General features: G+C 42.8%; 1 protein-coding gene across 4 annotated transcripts; it reads left to right on the top strand.

Moving 5' to 3' along the window:
* Positions 1-2141: 2141 nt before the first annotated feature.
* On the top strand, positions 2142-20419 carry sap30bp (SAP30 binding protein). 4 transcript variants are annotated; one of them, XM_083994010.1, is made up of 10 exons: positions 2142-2269; positions 3438-3547; positions 4578-4622; positions 8969-9008; positions 13601-13689; positions 15653-15744; positions 15840-15952; positions 16033-16091; positions 16647-16737; positions 19851-20419. In XM_083994010.1, exons 1-10 carry the CDS (start codon positions 2176-2178, stop codon positions 20027-20029), a joined length of 912 nt encoding a protein of 303 aa, XP_083850136.1. In that variant the 5' UTR covers positions 2142-2175; the 3' UTR covers positions 20030-20419. The 4 variants fall into 4 exon arrangements, with proteins under 4 accessions (XP_083850136.1, XP_083850135.1, XP_083850134.1 ...); XM_083994009.1 differs by having other exon boundaries at positions 19848-20419; XM_083994008.1 differs by having other exon boundaries at positions 16033-16193.
* Positions 20420-20974: the final 555 nt, after the last annotated feature.

Below are 20974 nucleotides of genomic sequence, written 5' to 3'. Positions count from 1 at the left end.
TGTTGAATCTGAGCCGTTGTTTGGTTGATGTTTGTTATATGAATAGATAATAATAACATAAATGTGTTCTCATTGTTAACATTTTGCTGGTCTATTGTTCTGAGGTTGTTTTTGGTTGTTTTGATGTCAATGTAATAAAAAAGTTCAGTTCATGTTCAAAGTAAGAAGAATTGTTTTGTATGTTTCGACCTCTGCCCGGAAATCCTCCATGTTTTCAGTAAACATTAACCAGGAGTTCCTGCCCTGACTCTGCTGTGACCACACACAGTAAATGGCTACGCTGTCTGGAGAGCACTGGAGGCTCCTCTGTCATGAAATGATACTAAACTGCAATTTTTGAGCTGTTTTTAAATAGCTGCCAGGCTGTGAGTGAGTGGAACAGAATAGGACAGTAGCTGGAGCCCTGTGTCCTCACACCATTGTATATTCACTGTGTTGGGAGTCAGTGAGCTGTGAGAATCAGACAGCGGACATGGCCATGGAGAGGTGAGTTTCTGGGCAGGAATGTGTAATGTGACAATAGTATTTAAAATCAGCAGATTTTTATGTAGAAAGCTGATAAAAGATGGTGTAAATAAAATGTATTATGCTTTTCATCACTGTTTAAAGCGATAAAGGTGTAATGTCCGGGTTCTTTCTCTTCCGATACTTGTTTATCTTTCTGTGTGCAGCGTAGCGGAGCAGCAGAAAGCCCCAGAGACACCTGAGCACTGGGTGGAGTGGTTCCTGTACCGGCTGCACCAGGAGCCATGGGCACTGGGTGGTGTTGTGGTTATAGCAGTGTTTGTGCTGGGGACTTTGTCTCTGGTCATGTTTGCCCTGCTGTATGGATGCTGCTGCGGCCCAACAGACCAGAAGCAGAGGAAGCAACAAAAGAAGTCAAAGCAGGATGGAGTGATCTAGACTGTGAAGAGAGGGAGTGTCGATCGACGGAGGATGGAGAAAGTGTCTTAATGTCCTTGCCCTGTCCACCTGTGGATCACGTCTCAGATGTGGTGGGAATATAAATCGAAAGTAAATCTGAAAGTTTGATCTGTCTTTGCTGTTGACACTGAGGGAGACCAGAGACACAGTGGGGTCGCATGATTTCAGATTGAATCATCTGTGTTCTGTCAGTCAGTTACAAACAGTGATTCCACTTTTATGAACTTTATCTCTTCTTCTTATGATTTTTTAAAAATATACATCACCATTCTTCTACAAAATATCTTAATTATTTGTGTAGAACGATATCAGGTGATGCTGGATCGTCTGTACTACACACATTTGATCTCATCTGTATGTCAAACACCTAGAGCTAAAACCTACTTCACAGTGAAACAAGAGGCTGCATTTTGGTCTCTTTCTGGACATGGAGAGTAAGGTATATAGATATTTATCTGTCCATTATTAAAAAGACTCAAGTTGTAATACAAGGTTGTCTGAGATGGGTACAAGTATATACTGTACCCAAATCTACAACTGCCCTATCACCATTGGTTTGTACAGTATTTGAATAAAATACCTTTAAAAAAAATCATGTCTTTTTTTTCCCGGATCAAATGTCTAGGATTTTAAAGTAGGCTATTTGATGAAAACATGTGGATTGTGGAAGGGAGTTGTAGATTGTTAAAGTGTTGAACAGGTAAATATCCAGTTGACCATGTTGTCTGAAGGAATTTGTGTATGAAATTAAACTTACAGGGAAATGTCCAATAATGGATACTTTAAAGTTTATAGCCTACACATAACCTAATGACAGAAACAGTCGTGTCCTTGTGAAGGGTCCACCTCATAACACATCCATCAACACCTGAATTGAATTTTTAATTTTTTGATTTAGTGATAACACAGGACATTATCAGGAACTGTGAGGCAGCACTGTTGTTTTAAAAATGAAAACATGACATATTAATGTGCTTTTTCAACAGGTTATATTAGTAATAGGCCTAGTTTAACTTTATAAATTGGTTACACGCAGGATCCATTTCTTCTTCAATGACCAAAAGACAATTGTTGATCTGTTATTATTGTGGAGAGTGAATGTAATGTAATAGTAAGTTGTTGTTTTCTGTTCCATGAAGCCATGGGGCAGCTGCGCGCTCACGATCAATGCGCGCGCATCACAGTTTCACTGACGTAATCACCCTGCGACCAAACGTGTCTGCGACGCGACGCAGACTGTTTAGTTTAGCGATGGCGAGTGCTAAAAAGAGTCTTCCACTTTCCTCTCTGGCAGACTATGGAGACGATTCAGAGCCCGACTCTGAACCCGAACCAGAAGAGACAGGTACATGTTATTAAAGGTTATAGTTGTTTTCAGTCAGGTGGAGATAAAACGTCGTTTACAGCGGGACACTAAATGGAAGCTAACGTTAGCTTGGAACTAGCCATCGCAGCTAACTGGGGAATAAAACTGTTTGATTAAAGATGAAATTGGTTCAGTCTAAACCGTTTTATGGTAGGGTTAGGTTTAGTTGTTGCTTGTCGACAAACTCAATGATACTTGCTGCATGTCAGTGTTAACTGTAAAGTAACGGGGTTCATGTTTGGACATCGGTTTGTTTTTACATACGTTATAATAACGTAAAAGAGTTGTTTCTGTTTTTAGTGCACTCTTTGTTTTTGTTTTCTGATGTGTTTGAATGCTCACTGGTTCAATGGCACGACCAAAGTTATATTCTGTTCTTTCCCCCATTTTTACATTGTGGAATATCAAAATCGATATTAAAATACAAATTGTGGAAAATTGAGCCATATCAGGAAGTAGCCTATGTTTGAGTTGTTGAATACAACGAACCAAAGACAAAGAGCCTAAATTAGCCATTGGATAGTTGCCTTAGTCCACTGTTCATGGATGAGTTAGTGTCCAGCTGAATAGACTGGGCTGTGCGTGAACACATTCAACCTGTTCTTCAACCTGTCCTTCATTATTAGCTACCTAGACCAACTTAATTGAGCCTTGGCCATTATACACAATGATGATTTAGTTGATAATTATAGATAAAGTCAGCAAACATAATAATGTTACTGACAACAGACCTGAGAACACCACAACAGTGTATATTAGGAAATATTTTTCGAAACAGTGACAATGTATAGATTCATTGAATGTCCTCATTCTCAATTTTGATTTTTATTTTAACTTGGTGACACTTGTTGACAGATCTAGGCTACATCCAAACATCATGATGATCAGTGCTTTGGTGTGAGAGATGGAGTGGATGGCTGCTGCTTTTTAATGATATCTTCATGACTAAACTGTGGTGCACTCTGTTGTGCCATTTGCAAGACACCTGCCTGCACAAGAGCTCTGAACACACAGACAGACAGACAGTCCTTGCTTTGTAGCGCGTTAGTCTCCATGATGGAGGATTTACAAAAACTAAAACTACACTATATTGAACTAAAGATTGCCTTTTTTCTTCCCCTCTTCACCTTCTCCTGTCTGTCTCCAGGGCCGCGTGGAGCGGGACTGGTCTACGGCTACGGCGACGATGACCTGAACCGGACTGAGGATGTAGAAGAGAAGGTGTCTGGAGATGAAGACAGCAGGGAGAGCAACTCGGTCAGTATTGGAGCTTCAGGATTCAGTGTTATCATTGTCATGTTATAACTCAGAGTTCAATCACAATTTAAATATCACAGAGGTCAGTTTAACAGTGAAGCTGAAATATTCATAGTTTTAGTCCTTGTTACAGCCCCTCTAATGGCAGAATTGTGTGTGTGTTTATGATTGTGAGGTGGTTGATGCAGGCTACTGCTGGAGGTCATATGACTGTCATGTAACTGATACTCTACAACGACGACGCAACATATGGGGGAATTTTCAGTATACGATAACAATGTTCAGTATTGCAATGAAGACATGTTATGATGAATGAATATCTCAGTGTGCACAGGGCTGTACGGCCTCAACACTGATAGTTCACCATTACCTTAAAGTTACTGTGGTGGGTGGAGCAGTTCAAAAGTCTTGTTGAACAGGGGTGTGATGAAAACGCACCTTTTTTTGCTCACAAAGCTTGTGAAAACACTGTGGGTCTCATTCATCATTCAGTAGATTTTGTGAGTAGCTACGAAAAGATTGGCACTACTAAAAGATTGATGAATGCGGAAATCCACGTACATTTCCGCTGCACATGGTTTACACACAAATGAGACCCTGTGTGTGCTGCTGTATGTTGTTTCCAGTTCATTTGGCTCAATGGCTGTCCCATTGGTGGTTTGTTTGTATTCATTCCCTTTAGTCAGTCTTTTTTAATGTGTTCCTATTGCGATTCCAGTGAAAATACAAATGATTGGTCTGCACTCATACAGGCTCAGATGCAGAGTATTGTTCTGTGTTGTCTTGTCTCTCCTCAGTCAGTTACACACCAAAGTGTCTTTACAGTCACATGTTACATGATCTTGATGTATGTTCTTGTTTTGTTTTTAACAAAAATCAATTTTGATTAGAAGTCTAAAGAAATCTAAAACATAACGATGTCTAAAGCTGCAGCTGGTTCTGGTTCTGGTGTGTGCTGCTGCTCGGCCCCTCCTAGCCTCTTGTCTCTCTGGCCTGTATGGTTTTAACCCTCTCATTCTTGTTTTTATAGGAGATGGAGGATTCTGACGAGGGGAGGGACACAGAAGATGTTGAGGTATTTGAACACTATCTGGTGAGAGATGGACTGGATCTTGAAATGGATTAGTTCTGATTCAAGTTTCATTTCCTCTGTGACTATACGGGACAGCTCTTTTACAAGATGTGACAGCAGATGTGAAGAGGGATGAACACTAGATGGTGCTGTGGTTCTATGTGTGTTTCAATCACCAAATTGGAACTTAATCTAGATGAGACGAGGTCTGAGATTGTTATTGATGGAGCATTCCACCTTCATGTGAGTTAAACCTGAACCTGCAGAAACTTGTACCATGCTCATCATCTGTGTGTACACGATGTTCAGGGCAGGCCTCTGAGGTGAGAGAGAGTGAGTCACAGGCATGGCCCAGGTCCAATCCGCCCCCTAAAGACGTCAGCTGTATGTGACTGAGTGTGAGAGTCTGTGAGGGTCCAGATGCTGTGAACAGGAATGGAACAGCACTTTACTTCACAACGCTATGAACTGTGGGTAATTTCCTTACCCAAAGTCAGCATCGGTGCTGACGTACGGTAAGGGGGCAGTAAGGGCTCATTCACTGACTCACTGACTTGATGGTCTGACAGTGGAACGGCCCTCACACACTCACGGACTTCCTGTGAACGCACCTCTAAGTCAGTGAGTCCGTAAGGAATCGGATTGGAATTGGGCCTCAGTCACAGGATGTCTGTTTTTCTCCAGGTGCTGCTCTTTTATTGTGAGTCTGTCCAGACAGCACTGGCAATATAAAGGTCTTAGGTGTGTGTCATTATACAACAGTTCAGTTTCTATTGTAGACCGTCTGACTACTTTATATGATTTACTTTCAGATGAATCAGATAGATTGTGTCATTATAAGCTGCAGTATTCAGATATTTAATGGAAGTTAAACCACTGCACTGTCACCGTAAAACAACTGACAGCTTGACCTGCAAACTGCAGCCAGCTGACTGTCCTTCTTCCAGGGGTGGGGGTTGATTGATTGATTGATTGATTGATTGAAATCTTTATTCTGAAAATCAAAACAAAACCAAAACCAACTAAATTACCATTATCAGAGAAAAAAAAAAAAGAATATATAAAACAAACAAACAAAAAAACTAATCATTTTATTACTAATTAACTAATAATAATAAATAAAATAAACATAAACATGTTCAAAAAGGAGTAGGTAGAAGCAAGAAGAAACGTATTAACTCCTACCCCTATTCTCTATTTTGATATTATATGATACCAATTATTATTTCATGTGAATGTCCGTATGATACTAATAATAAAAACAACAACACATCAGTATAATACTAATGATAAAGTATGATACTAATTGATTATTATAATAATACAAATAACAGTTTTATAGATAGTGTGCAGTCGATCCAACCTTTGCACCAGGTGTGTTTTGTTTGTTGCATCCTGCAGCCGCACACAGGAGAGAGAATTGAGAGTCAACTGAATGATATGAACACGGGTGAATGATGAAAAGCATCCATCAGTCAGCTTGTGTTTCACCTCACTCAGAGCAGGCTGGATTAAGAGATGTGTAGGCCTGGACTCTAACATGGTGCATCCATTAATGTTTACATTATGAAGGTGAACAAACTGATTGCATTGATGCTCTGTTTATTTAAAATGACCAACAGTTCAGACATGCATAATCCCCAAAACAAACTAACAGAAGTACAGCAGTTGCACTGTGTATGAACAGGTACACACACATTTCTCCACACATCTCACACATTGATTTGCTTCAGGTCAGATCTACGCAATTTAAAACTACTTCATAGTTTTTATATTTAAAATGCAACCACACACCAGTTCAGTTCAGTTTTATTTAATGTCCCAGAGGGCAAATTGAGTTGCAGCTCATAGAATCACATAAAAACATAAAATGTGTGACATGCTGTAGTGATCAGATCTTCTAGCAAAAAATATTTTTATATTCAACGTTGTTTTTAAAATTTTTTATTTCTAGCCCTAGTTATGGATGCACCGATGTGGCTTTTTCAGTCCAAATGGTGATGCTAATACCTGGGCTTAGCTTATCGGCCGATAGCCGAGCCGATCGTATTTTGCAATGCTATCACCAGCACTTGCAGCATTTCCATTGCAGATATTGCAAGTACCTGTCAAACTAGTGATGTGGGGCTGCTGGCAAAGTAATGCACAGTAAAAATGAATTCTGTGCCGACTCTGTCCCTCCCATTTATTATTGCTACAGTTCTGTTATCTACGGATTGAGTGCTGGCGTTTTGATACAGTTCTGCTGAAGTGCAGATAAGCGGTCGGCTCGAAGCTGGAACCTCCTTTAACCTGAGCCACTGAGTTCTTATGAAGTCTTTGAAGTGTTGCTGCAGCCAGGCAGCCCGTTACACTAGGGCAGAGAAGCACGGGCATCAGGAGACATTCAACTGTCTGTGGTGATCTTTGCTTTTCATCAAGCCCCATGTGCAGGTGAAATCTGTTACAGATGTTCAGGGTCCGTGTTCAGGGTAATTTCCCGTTAGTCCTGGTCTACCACCTGAAAATCTGTCAAGTCTGCAAAAGTTATTTAGAGACATACAGTAGGTTTGATTTCCTGTGCGCTGCCAGGAGTGTCAACAGGTGTGTCGTCCAATACAACAGACAAAGATCTGAACTGTGTGGAGAAGGTTATTCATCTGTAGATTGTGGTGGTTTTGGATTGGTGGATTGGTTTTAGGTTAATAATTCACCCACTTTGATTAAAAATGAACAGTAAAGTGATCTGTTGGGATGTTGCAATCCAGTTTTTTTGTTGCCACCAATTCCAAAACTTTGATGAGCCTGGTCGACCAATCACTGATGGTGTACTGTACATTTTATCAGTCACATACACTTGACCATTCAACGGACATGTTGTTTTGTGTTGGTGCCTGTCAAGGTCAAGGTCAAGGTTTCTTTATTCCTACCAGGTGGTAAATGTGTTGTGCAGATGGGAACTCAGCAATCCCAATTTAAAAGACTTAAGCCACTAAACAACAATAACACAGACGCACCGTGCCGTGTCACAGCCTCTCGCCGCGGAATGTGATGGTCTCTCGGCCACAGCAGCTCGGGAAGACCGGTCCCACCGGTGGTCGCGGTCTTTCTGTGGTACGGGTCGGTGCCGGCGGCCTGCTTTGATCGAGGGATCATCACATTTTACCGCGGGAGGACCGTGGGGAGGACACGGTGTTGCTCCAGATGAAGACCGGGCCGGACTGTCGGCTGAGAGCTTCCTGTTTCGGCTCCGAGCTGCTGGAGCCTCGCGGGTGAGAGCAGAGCAGCTGCTGCATCCACATGCAGAACTCCGTTTGCAAAAGCCGAGTTTTGATAAAAAAACTTCCAGATCGTGAGCTGTCATGAGTTTTTGATCGTCATCTATTTCAGTTCTGCTCGTCGTAGAGTCCCCAAATTTACACATAAAGGTGTGTTAAAGTGTCTGTTTTCATAATTAAAAAAGAAGAAGCAAAAAACGTAAAATTATCATTTTTGGCACTCAACGCATGGGAACGAAAAACGAGAAATTACGTGGTTGGCACTCAATGAGTTAATAGATGCTTGAAATATTTTATGTAAACATATGAGTAATGTAATTATATTTTGACTATATTTGATTTTACATATAATCGTAGTACTGCGATTATTTCTCTGACAATAATCGTGTCAAGAAAATGTATAATTGTGACATCCCTGGTTGTCAGGTTTAATGTGTCCTGAAGCAGCTGTGTTTTGATGAGTTAAAAAACAACAACTGAGTATGTCCAGCCATGTCTCGGCTCAGTGAGACGACGAGTCTCCGTCGTCTCAGACAGCCGGTGTCCTGTATCTGTATTGTTGTTGTACATTACTTCCAGCCGGCCCTTCTTCCTCTTCTCCAGCTCTCGGTGATTTCGCCGCTCTCACCGCCGTTCTTTGAGGTGCCTGTGCAGTTGCTAGGTGATGACGGGATTCCTGTGAATAACAGCCCTGTTCCTTTGTGCTGAACCTGTGCTCGGCCCACAGTGCTGCTGGCACAGGCAGCGTGTTTGAGAGGCCGTAAAGACTCTCTAACTCCTCCTGCTGAGGCCTTCACTGGAAAGAGTCCTTCTGATTTACTGCCCTGCTTTCTTTTACTTCTTAGAAGCTTCTGTTCTGTTCACTGCTGCATTCATACCTGTGATTAGTAGCCCTCAGGTGGGAAATGTTTCTGTTTTCACTTAAACTGACTCATTAATGCATACAACTAACACTTTTACAGAGGCTGCTTCCTTTCTTGTAGCCATCAATTTGGGTGTTCCTCACTGTATTCAACCACAGTGTCTCAGTCTGCTGCAGTGAAGTCATTAGACTGACGAGACTAAATATATATAATCTCTGTGTTTTTGTAGATCCCAGAGGCAGAAAGAAAAGACCCCAATGAGCTAGTTGGTAAGTACACACGCACGCACACACGCACACGCACGCACGCACACGCATGCTTTAACAGCTTGGCTATTGTACGAGCCACTCAGCAGAACTGGGTTAGTTAAAAAGTGACTGATTGGTGGGGTGTGAGTCTTTAATATGTGATTAGTGAGTCACAAGTTCCCTATACAGGTGTGGTACAGTCAGAGCAGACAGGAAGTGAGTGATACAGGGAGTGTTAAAGTTAGTCTGTGTGTGTGTGTGTTTTACTCACAAATCTGTCAGACCATAAACCTGTGATACTCGAGGTCCCTGTTAAACTCAGTAATTGTTGTTGTGATACTGCAGAATAAGAAGAGGACAATGATTTGACGATGTGTAGCTTTGATGAAGAATCATTAGAGTGAGAGTCAGAGTCGGTTTATTTGCCATTTGTGGAAGGAGACCACATTGGAAAAGGATTTGCAAGAGCTCAAACAAACAGGAACACACAATAGATAACATTGTTAATAAAACAATCAATAAACAGATACAGATAGAATAAATAGAAACAGTAAGATAAATAAGGACAATTTGCCCCCATGGATAGGCTGACGGTCACCAAGAAAAAGTACAGTACATACAAAAAATGCATACTATGTAAAGTGCAAAGTGCCTGCAGGAGCATAATTTAACATGGGGAAAAAAAATTAAATGCACAATTTTTGTTTGTTCAGGCCAAGCACAGCACTTGGAAAAAAACAGTTTGCATGCCTAGAGGAGGAGCATTTTATTGCACGATACCGTCTACCCGATGGAAGAGGAAGAAAAAGAGCAGTGACAGGGTGACCAGTGGGCTCATTTATGATATCTGAGGCATGGGACAGATCATTTATTTAGAAAGGAAATGAAATTGAAGTGCAGTACACTGAACTAGTCTAGGCCGGCGGTTCCTCCTCACATGCAGCGGTCACTCCTTCATCATGTCTGTGTGGTGGTGTTGTGGAGGAGCTTCACTTTTCACCACTGCAGCGACTCTGGGCCTGGACACTTGACATTCCTGCAGCGGAGCCTGGCTCCTCTGTCCTGTCTGTCAGTAAATGTCACAGAGTGTCAGCAGCTCAACACAGCCCTTTGTGTGTTTGTTGAAACACACACACACACACACACACACACACACACACACACACACACACACACACACACACACACACACACACACACACACACACACACACACACACACACACACACACACACACAGAGCCTCAGGCCTGTTTCTGTGAGTCAGATGGTGATTCTGAAGCAGGGAATAATCTTCTTTCTGTTCCCATGTTCTTCCTGTTTGTGTTGATATATTCACACTTAGCTAGATCTTTAAGATAGATGAGGCTAAACGAAGCATAATGGTGTTACCCCTGAAACACCACAGTTACACTGTGTACAGGGATGTTTTTAAAGTCCCCCTCCCGTGACCCTTTTTGGTTATTTTAAAACATTCTCTGTGGTCTTTAAATTGTGATTATGAAGTTTTTAGCCAAAATCACAAAACCTGTGCCATTTCCCAGGGCTCTTGTTCTGCACAGCACCAGCAGCTCATTAGCAATGCGCCTCTGGAGGGTGGGCGGAGACTGCGCTGCCCGGCCCCCTCGCACGCTGACAGCTGGACACTGTACGATTACCGATTCAGCGCGTTTAGCGTAAAACTCGATTCGATCCCAGACTGGAATATAGTCCTTGCTCACAGTGCAAGCTGCTCTACCAGGTGAGCTATACCTGTTACACCCTTTTACTGAGCCAGATGCAGAGCGGGGCGGGAGCTTGTAGCACTAGTGCCCTCCCCTGGGGTTGTGACACGTCAGCTCCAGTCTCCCTGAAACTGCCCGTTTGCGTCTGCCATTTGGCCCGGCAATTTGAAGGCAGAACAACTCAGAAATGCAATTTTGCACTTCATTTTCTGCTGATATGTCCTCTAACATAAGAAAAATGCCACAGGAACATGTGAAAAGCATGAAAAGCACAGAAAACACGATTTTCATGGGAGGGGGTCTTTAAAAAGCACATACACCAATTGGAGACTCTGATGTGTTAACAAGAGCACACAGAGATAGCTCTGTGTGTGTGTCTGTTCATGGCTCTGTAAGTGCACATGATGATGCCACTCCACTCCGTTGTGAACAAGACTAAAGGTCTCCTTACCTGCTGTTATGAAAAGCTTCTTCCACTGATTCTTCAGTCTCTGTTGGTTAGATTTGGTCCTACCGCTCCAGTGTAGTTACATAAAACACCTACAGTACCTGACTGACTCATCACTCTGCTGCTTAGGTTTGTGTTCAGGACCGGAGGCTGCATGTTCTCAGATCACATCAGAAGCACTTTCAGACTTGAAATCAAACATGAACAAACTGATTAGGAAGGTTTAAAAAACAAACATTTATATCAAATCAACATTTCCCTAGTATTGCTAAAATGACTGTGAGTTACAGACTCAGCATTGTGCTCAGTGCAGGTCTGTGCCGCTCTGTTCCTGGTTTTCACTGCTCACCAAGGATCTGTTTCAACCTGCCGGTTCCTTACCTGGAAGAGTCTGAGACAGATCCAGGACTTTCATTTTAAACCATTTTACTCTGGAACTCTCATTAAACATGGAATAAAACATCTAGGTATATCTGAGTTTATCTTTGCCAACAGGTCGACACGCAGCCACCAGAGTGAATTGTATTGTATTTCATTCGAATTATACTTTTCTTTAATAAGAGTGGCGGGTATAAACAGTAAAGTACACTGGTGAGAATTTGTGTTGTGGTATGGGTTTTCACTTCAGCTCTAACGTAGCTGCTGAAATTTCACACCACCATTAATAGAGGACCAATTAATGGGCACTGATATGACCCTTTATAAGCTACTAATCTACCAGCAGAAGTACTATGGGTTGTGATAGTGGACGTCACAGGCTGGACTCCTACATACCTGCATCTGGGCCAGTTTTGAAAAGTTTGTGCTTTAGTTATAACAGCTTGATTTTCCACGGCAATTCATCAAATTATACTACCATATGGTCATGTTGCATTAATGTTACTGCTTTGAGTCCATTCATAATGTAAACAGTCAGTGTTTTTAAATAATGCACCATGTTTACAGCTTTAGTCCTCTGAGAATCTCATTCATGTCTGAACAAATGCAACTTCTGGTAGGAGAAACCTCAGGGTGAGAGACAGACATAAATAAACTTTGCAGAATGGAGCCTTGGCATTCACTTTTTTTTTCTTCAGTTTTCACTATAAATTTCCGTCAGGTTGAGATCAGGGCTGTTTGTTGACCTTGAAAACCTTGAACACCCTTTGCTCTGTGGTTAGTTTCTATGGAAGTGTCCTCTTCTCTTCTCTAATATGAAGCTTTCACTAACAGCGTAACAAAATCATCTTCTCATGTCCTGTCAAGTCTTTACCTGCGGACGATCGGCACAGAACACACAAACTCTCACTCTCAGCAGTTGTTCAGAGTTGATTGATGGCACCGAGTGACTGTAAAGACTTTTCCAGAGTGACACTGAAGAATGCCTGGCCTCCAGTCAGAGAAATTCCAAAACAAGCAGAGCAGGGAAAACAGAAGAAGGGCAGGGAGGGAGAGGAGCCTCCCTTCTCATTACTCGCCCCAACAACAGCCACTCCCTGCCCTGAGCGTGCACTCCTCATACCTCGCTGCCTTATGAAACACACACAGGGAGTCAGGGACACTGTGGATGCAGTGTCGGCCTAACACACACTGACCCTTTGCTTCATATCTGAGTCCGGTCTCTGGTCCTGAACCCACCTTCCCTCTGATTCATCCACTCAGCAGTCAGTTGATGGTAGGGTCACACCAGCAGCTTCTTGTTTAAAGGGATAGTTCACCCAAAATTCAAATTTCACTCATTATCTAGTACTCACCCTCATGTCGACTAAGGGCTTGGAGAAGTTTCAGAGTCCTCCGTGCCTTCTCGGAGTTACAGCGGGGCTCGGTGCAGCACTGCATGTCCATATGACGGTTGCGAACGGACACCACTTTTCTTTGTCCAAAAAGACACACCAAAAACCATCCAAATACCTCCACACAGCTCGTCTGTAATGTCCGCCTTGTATTGAAGCCCCAACATGAGAAATTGTTCCGAAAAAAATTGTAGCGGAAACTCCTCTTCCTGGTCCGTCCAAATTTTGCACGATTTGAGCCGGCGTCAGCAAACAAGCTTGAAATATAGACTTATTTAATTTTTTCGGAACAATTTCTTATGTTGGGGCTTCAATACAAGAGGGACATTACAGACGAGCACTATGGAGGTATTTGGATGTTTTTTGGTGTGTCTTTTTGGACGAAGAAAAGTAAGCTCTGTTCGCAACCGTCATATGGACATGCAGTGCTGCACCGAGCCCCGCTGTAACTCCGAGAAGGCACGGAGGACTCTGAAACTTCTCCCAGCCCTTAGTCGACATGAGGGTGAGTAGATAATGAGTTTTGAAATTTGAATTTTGGGTGAACTATCCCTTTAACCCTGGCTGTGCAGGTAGAGACATGCTAACGCAGTGAAGAGGGAAAGCTGCTACCTGAGAACATGTAAGGACTCATGTTTTGTGTCTCTCTGTGTGTGTGTCTGTTTCCAGCTCTGTTCTCGGAGAAGGTGAGGAACATGTCACCTGACGAGATCAGGATCCCCCCCGAGCCCCCCGGACGCTGCTCCAACCACCTACAGGTCTGACATCATAACTGTGCTTAGTGTCACCACAGTAGAGTAGATGTTCTGGGTCCCCGTGTTGTGTATTTGACTCAAAGACTGTAAATAAAGACTATTAATTGTATCCTCTGTGACGCTCTGAGTAACATTAGGAGCAGAGCTGGTATCAGTCCATCAGTCCTCCTCTTCTTCTTTCTTCTTTGGTTTAGTTGAGATGTTTAGGGGAAATGTATCAGAGTAATGCACATATTTTCTTCAGGAGATGTAGTGTAGTAAGAGTAAAAGTTGCCAGAGGTAGTAATAGAAGTAGATAAGTAGAGTAGAACATTTTACTATGGTAGCGAAGGTACAGTACAACACTGATGTTTCCCTCGTTTCCTGCTTGTCCAAAAATGGGCAAAGGTGTGGAGGAACATTCAAGAACTATGGCAACTGCTCTGTCTCCGTCTGGGTAGTGTCTGACTCTGCCCCAACTCTCAGCCAATCAGAATATTTTTTTTATAATTTAAAGTTTTTATTACATTTTCATTATTGCAAACAAAAAATCATAATAAAAATAATAATAATCTGAAAATAAATGAAATAAAAACCAGGCAGGTAAGTAGGCAGGGTAGGTGACTGTACACATCTGTCCACCAAAACTATCCCATTTTTCCATCATCATATCATTCTCACAGTTTAATCTCCCCTCTATAACGTTTTCCCACAAGGGAAAGACCTTCCCATAATGCATGGATAAATGTGAGCCAATCAGAATATTGAACAAAAAGCTGTTGAAGACTCACTGTTTACTCAACAGTGGAACTGCAACTTCTGGTTCTTCATTGTTGGCTTCAATTTTCAGCCTCTGAATTTAGACCTGTTTTATTGTCTTGATAAAAGCTTTACAGGTCAATCATTTGATCCTAAAAGAAACGTCTCTGTCTGTTTGGAGAGTAAAGAGTAGGAGGATAAAGATATGAATCCTCCCTCCCTCCCTCCCTCCCCTCCCTCAGAGACGAGTTGCTGCCATCATGGAGGTTTTGATTGAGTCAAACCCAGATGTTCTCCATCAGAGTGAATAATTCAGCTCCACTGGTTCCCTCTGGGGTTAGAGATGGGTTCTGGTGTCTTCATAAATCCTGACACTCCTCCCTGTAATTTCAGTATGATTGTCTGTCATTCTCGGTATCTGCAGCTCCTTCTCTCCCTCTCTGTGGTTAGCTGCAGTGAGGAGCTGGGGCAGGTCAGGACACACAGCTGATTCAGTAAGTGAAAAGCTCTGCGTTATTCCCTGCTGGGCTGACACCTCCCCACCTTTATGATTCACCTTCACCAGAGCTGCCTGGATATCCCTGCCCTCCAGCTACGGAGCTGCAGCACAACACAACAGCCTGATTGTGCTCATTATCGAACCGTTTCCAAGGCTCTTAGCCCAGGGCTTCGAAAATCTAACTGATTGTCAGCTCCTGAACCTCGTATTATCACAGATTTCCCCCAGAAACACACTGTATCAGCTGCTCGTCAGTGTTAGATATGCTTTGAAATAACTTGTGTGATAAACACATCTGACTTCAACATAATATTTACAGTCATTTACTGTTCCCCAGCTGGCCAACTAACTAGTTATGGGAGGAGCTGTGGAGAGAAAACACTCTATAACCTCATACATAAATAATAGCTCTGTCCAAATGAATTCTCCACATGAAGTAAGAAAGAAGTCTTGTTGTTTGTGACAGTCAGAAGCAGAAGAGGGGATTGTGGGCAGGAACGGCAAGCAGACAAACCTCAGAATGAAGCATCACAGAGAGGAAAGACTGTGATGGTGGATCGTGATTCCACTCAAAAACTTTTTTTTTTAAATCAGATTATCTAACTTTAGCACCAGATGTGGATCACTGGAGATCTACAGGAGCTGATGAGGCATGAATAAAACATTAGTAGAAACAATATGAATATGTGTTGATGTCGGTTCACCTTCCTCTGCTTTGTGTTTGGTCAGGAGAAGATCCACAAGCTGTACGAGAGGAAGCTCCACGGAGACTTTGACACCAACAACCACATCCAGAAGAAGAAGGAATTTAGAAATCCCAGGTACAGTACACTGAACACATACACACAAACACAGCGAGATATTGACAAAGGAGGTCAACACACTCACCTATATTCACCTGCTCTGGTTCCTCCAGCATCTACGAGAAGCTCATCCAGTTCTGTGCAATAGATGAACTGGGAACCAACTACCCAAAGGACATGTTCGATCCTCACGGCTGGTCAGAGGACTCCTACTACGAGGCTCTGGGTAAGTGTGTGTGTCTGTGTGTGTGTGTGGGTCTGAGTGTGAGATCACAGCTGAAACACAGTCTTATCTCTCTTCTTCAGCTAAAGCTCAGAAGGTGGAGATGGATAAACTGGAGAAAGCCAAGAAGGAGAGGACCAAGGTGAGGAGCCACTTCGCTCGATGTCCATCAGTGAACACACCTGAACCAACACAAGTGTTTCTGCCTTTGCACGAAAATGGTCCAGAAGTGAAAAAAACACCAGTATGCATTTTTACACACTGTTAAACCTGATAAAAACAGATGCACTCTTATTTAACCGTCAGATGAGTTTTTTCAGAGAAGACATACACAGCTGCTGGATGGATGGATTTACTTTACTTCACTAATTTCAAACTGGGATGTTGTTATGTTACAGCAGCAGTAGGCATTAAAAAAGCAAACAAATGAAGCTCATTCTCATTCTGAGAGGAAGCAGCAGCCATGGTGTTTCTGGTTTAACACTGAAAACACACGTGTGTCCTGTTTAACCAGAAACACCATGGCTCCCTGTCCACAGTAAATGATATGGGCCTGTACACATGTAAATGAAGTGTACAAATAAGTTGTGTCCAGCTGCAGTAATGAGAGAAAGAAACCAGATACACTTCATTAATACTGTTGTTGTTATACTGAGCCCAACCAGCCCCAAGTCATATTGTCTTATGTGTTTCATAGATTGAGTTTGTGACGGGGACAAAGAAGGGAACCAACCCGTCCAGCACAGCAGCCCCCACCACCAGCAACACCACCACCACCACAGCCACAGGTAAACCCCCATCACTGCTGCGTCCGTCCGGCCTGGTGCTATAGCACGGCCCTGTAGCTCTGACCCCTGGTACTGTGAGCTTGGTTATTAAATCCAGTCCAATCTTTACAACAATCAAAATTAGTGACAGAATGAACAACTCAAAGTTAAAGGGATACGCCAACATTTTTTTTTTTTTTTTTACGTTTCTTGCCTCACTCCCGAGTCCATGACAAGCAGATAGACACCATCCTTTCGACTGTGCATGCAGTAACAAGGGAGAGCCCGTATCGCCCATAATTAGCTTAGCTCAAACGCTGGAAGTGTATCGGTAATGGTAGCCTGCCTCCACCTAAAGTCATCAGAGACGCTCTTCAGCAACTCTAAACGGACCGATCTTCGTCTCAGAGCTGACAAAACTCTCCGCTAAGGCATCTTGAGCGGTCAAATGCCGGTAACGGGACGAGAACGGTCAAAACGGAGGGTTCAAGCTAGCTACATCGAGGGTAGGTTAGCTTCCTATTTCAAAGTAAAAGCACTTCTGTATGTAAAGGGCAACGGGTGTTTTATTTTGTGAAAGTAACCGGAAGTGCGTTGGTCACAACGGCTAGCTTGAGTAGCGCCGAATTCATCCGAACAAAATTGTAAACAGCTGGTATTTAGACAAATTAACGACACACTGCTGATCTAAACGGCTACTTTCTCGCCTAAAACTGTTTGAAATGTTGATAAAGTGATATATTTACAGAGTTTAGAGCTAAAATAAAATCAGCTTCTGACTGCTGATTTCGGCTCGGGTAGGAGTCAGGCTAACACTACCTATGCACTTCCAGTGTTTGAGCTAAGCTAATTACAGGCGATATGAGCTCTATCTCCCTTGTTACTGCATGCACAGTTGAAAGGATGGTGTCTATCTGCTTGTCATGGACTCGGGAGTGAGGCAAGACATGGGGGAAAAAATGTTGGCATATCCCTTTAAATGATTGGACTGAGCCACGCCTGCTTCACTGAAACCTGAAAACAGATTCACCAACGTATGTTGCCATAGAAACTGCACTGAATGAGTGGCAGCGACACAGGACTGGTGGCCTTAGAGAAATATTCCTGTGTTTGTGCCTCTAGCAGCTAGAGTCTAGCCGGACACACACTGTACCATTTCATCCTTTTAATGAGCCCAATGACTCATTTTAGAGGCGCGCTGAATATGATCCTCACAAAGCAAAGAGCCAATGTGACTAACCCTAACGTCAGAGCTTTTGTTTCTCACGGCCCCTGAGCAAAGTGTGTCAAATAGAACATCTTAGAAAACCATGGCAACACCACACTGGACAGAAAATATGGAGCCAGTTGGTGCTACCTCCTCTTTCCCTCTCCTGTCACGAATTTCAATCTGTACTTGGATTTTAGCTATTTTAATTGACATTAACACAAAACCATCGGACAGTACCAGTGTTTTAAGTCATTTAAAAATCACAGCTGTTTCACTTTTTCTTAAATTTTACACATTGTTTAAACTGCTGCACTTTATGATGTACACTTTTCACTTTTCACACATAATGGTAAGATGTTGTAATATTTAATGTTATTCTTGGTTTAAGGGATAGTTCAACATTTTGGCAAATTCACCCATTACCATAATCCCTATACTCATAGCAGTAGGTTCATTACCTTTAATTATCGGTGCAAGTTGTTTTGAGATCCGGGGGGCAGAAAAGTGAGCTGCTCAGCTAACAGTAGATACAGTTGTCCCCTGTCCCTCATCAAACTCATCAAATACACAATCCAACAACTCCAAAACGCTCTGGTGGACAAGTTGTGACCTGCACATTCACCACGCTATGAAGTAATCATGTAACATTACAAGATGGAGTTGTGTTCGAGGTAAATGAGTATCCAAAACATTTCAGACACGGCTGCTGGGCGGAGCGATTTCGCGCAAGAAGTTCAGAGTATTTGCTGCATGTGTCGTAATGTTACATAATTATACGTTATTATTTGATAGCGTGGTGAATGTGCAGGTCACAACTTGTCCACCAGAGCGTTTTGGAGTTGTTGGGTTGTGTATTTGATGAAGGACAGTATGTACTGTTCACTGAGCAACTTGCGCCCCGCGGATCTCAAAACAACATGCACCGATAATTAAAGGTAATGAGCCTACTGCTATGATATTATTATAGGGATTATGGCAATGGGCGAATTTGTCAAAAGTCTTGAATCATCCCTTTTAAATAAAGGTTAAATAAACAAAAATAACCACTTTAGAGGTTCCAGCTCAGATGTTAGAGTTAGCTTTGTTGCTAAACCAACCTGTCTCAGAGCTTTCAGACAGTTGTCGACAGCCAGACCGAATCTCCTTGTTGTTTACATTCTACTTCCGGGTAGAAAACCAGCACGTAATTTGAATGAGATCAATAGTAACGAACGAGAGTTTAGCTATATATCATATTTTTCACGCCCTATCACTGTTTAGACAAATCTGAAATGATTGAAGAAACATTACTATTTCTGTGTGTGTGTTTTGTGTTGCTATGTGTTGTATTTATTCAGTTTGGGGGAATCACGATGTCTAGAAAGCATCAGTGGCTGCAGCTGACAGGGACAGCTAACGGTAGCTAAGCTAACGGCAGTAGCTAAGGTAACAGTGGTAGCTAAGCTAACGGCGGTAGCTAAGCTAACAGCAGGACGTCAGCTGTTAAAACCCTCCCATTGTCGGACACGACACGAAACTACTCCAGTTAGCTCAATCATGTTGTAACTCAGATATCCGCTGGAGAAAATACTTTTTCATGGACCGTTTATTGAGTCACTGAGTTATTAAAGTTAAACAGGTAGCTAACCGTTAGCCCAGCTAATCTATGATAACCATGACTAATTACAAAAATGTGCACACGTAAATAGTAATGTTTGTCCAATCATTGGTTTTATAGACTTTACAAACACCAGATTAGTCTAAACGGCGATATAGTGACATGAAAAAGTATATATAAGAAACTCTTCTCGTGCTGGTTTTCTACCCGTAAGTAGTTGTAAACAACAAGGCGGATCGTGTCCCGAGCTCGAGACACGATCCGTCCCCGTGGTAACCAGGTCAAGCTCGTTGTCTAGGTCCTGACCACACTCTCTCTCACCAGCAGACGCCCAGAAGAGGAAGAGTAAGTGGGACTCTGCGATCCCCGTGACCCTGGCCCAGCCCACGCTCATCACCACCTCGGCAACCCTGCCCGCCGTCGTCTCTGTGACGACCACCGCCAGCGGCACCAAAACCACAGTCATCTCCGCAGTCGGCACCATCCTGAAGAAGGCCAAGCAGTGACAGGAGCAGGGGGACGGGCCGTCCTCCCTCCGACGACCACACAGAGCAGGACGCCTGGGCCGCGACTCGGTCCCGCCGCCTTCCTCCGTCTCTCTGACCGGATCACAGCTCGTATCCACGGCGACGCCTGCAGAGCTGATCACAATGACTCCTCTTTATCCTCCTGTTTATGAGTTGACTCTGAACTGGTCCTAGGCTCAGTAAGAAACAGCTCTGACACAGGTCTGTCAAAGTTTATTTTTATATCGCAGTCTTGGCTCAGTGTTTTCCATTCATGCCTCTGTAGCAGCTTTGTGTTGTCGCTCAGCATGTTCTTTTTCTCCTTCAAACTTTGATGTCAGATTTTTTTTAAACTTGTACATACTATGTCTTGATGATTGGGAATAAATAGATCAGATGTTGCCTTTTTAGACTTGTTGGACTTGTGTGTTTTTAGGCCTCTGACTTCTCTAACATCTGTGTTCAGTTCACAATGAACATGTAACAAGGATTCACTTCTTCTCTCTGTGTGTGTGTGTGTGTGTGTGTGTGTGTGTGTGTGTGTGTGTGTGTGTGTGTGTGTGTGTGTGTGTGTGTGTGTGTGTGTGTGTGTGTGTGTGTGTGTGTGTGTGTGTTGACATGGAGCTTCAGCAGGTTGAGTGGTGTGAGAAGTTTCTCACTGTCCTGTGAACTAATGACAGATGAAGAGCCTCCATCTGTTTGTCAGCTGCTGTGTTGTACTCCACAGTCTGGGATAGTAATATTGTGGAAAAGTTCCTTTTTTCATGATTGAATTTAAACATGGCTGAAAGGGCTGGCTGTTCAGAGTGCTATATCCAAAATATCATAGTGATGCAAAGTTGACTGGAAGTAAAGGGAAAAGTGTGGTGGTAAATGGTGAACAAACAAGAAAAGTCAACTTGAGAGTTAAGACTACAACTGGTCAATGTAAATTATATTTGTGCA

Source organism: Trachurus trachurus (assembly GCF_905171665.1).
Source record: "Trachurus trachurus genome assembly, chromosome: 19".
NCBI lineage: Eukaryota > Metazoa > Chordata > Actinopteri > Carangiformes > Carangidae > Trachurus > Trachurus trachurus.
Note: the sequence above shows the minus strand (reverse complement) of the source record. Positions and strands in the feature narration are given on the sequence as shown.

Coding starts and splice junctions, on each gene's coding strand:
- sap30bp (XM_083994007.1), top strand. CDS start 2,176: ATGGCGAGTGCTAAAAAGAGTCTTCCACTTTCCTCTCTGGCAGACTAT. Junction 2,270..3,437: donor ACCCGAACCAGAAGAGACAG/GTACATGTTATT, acceptor GTCTGTCTCCAG/GGCCGCGTGGAGCGGGACTG. Junction 16,738..19,847: donor CACCACCACCACAGCCACAG/GTAAACCCCCAT, acceptor CTCTCTCACCAG/CAGACGCCCAGAAGAGGAAG.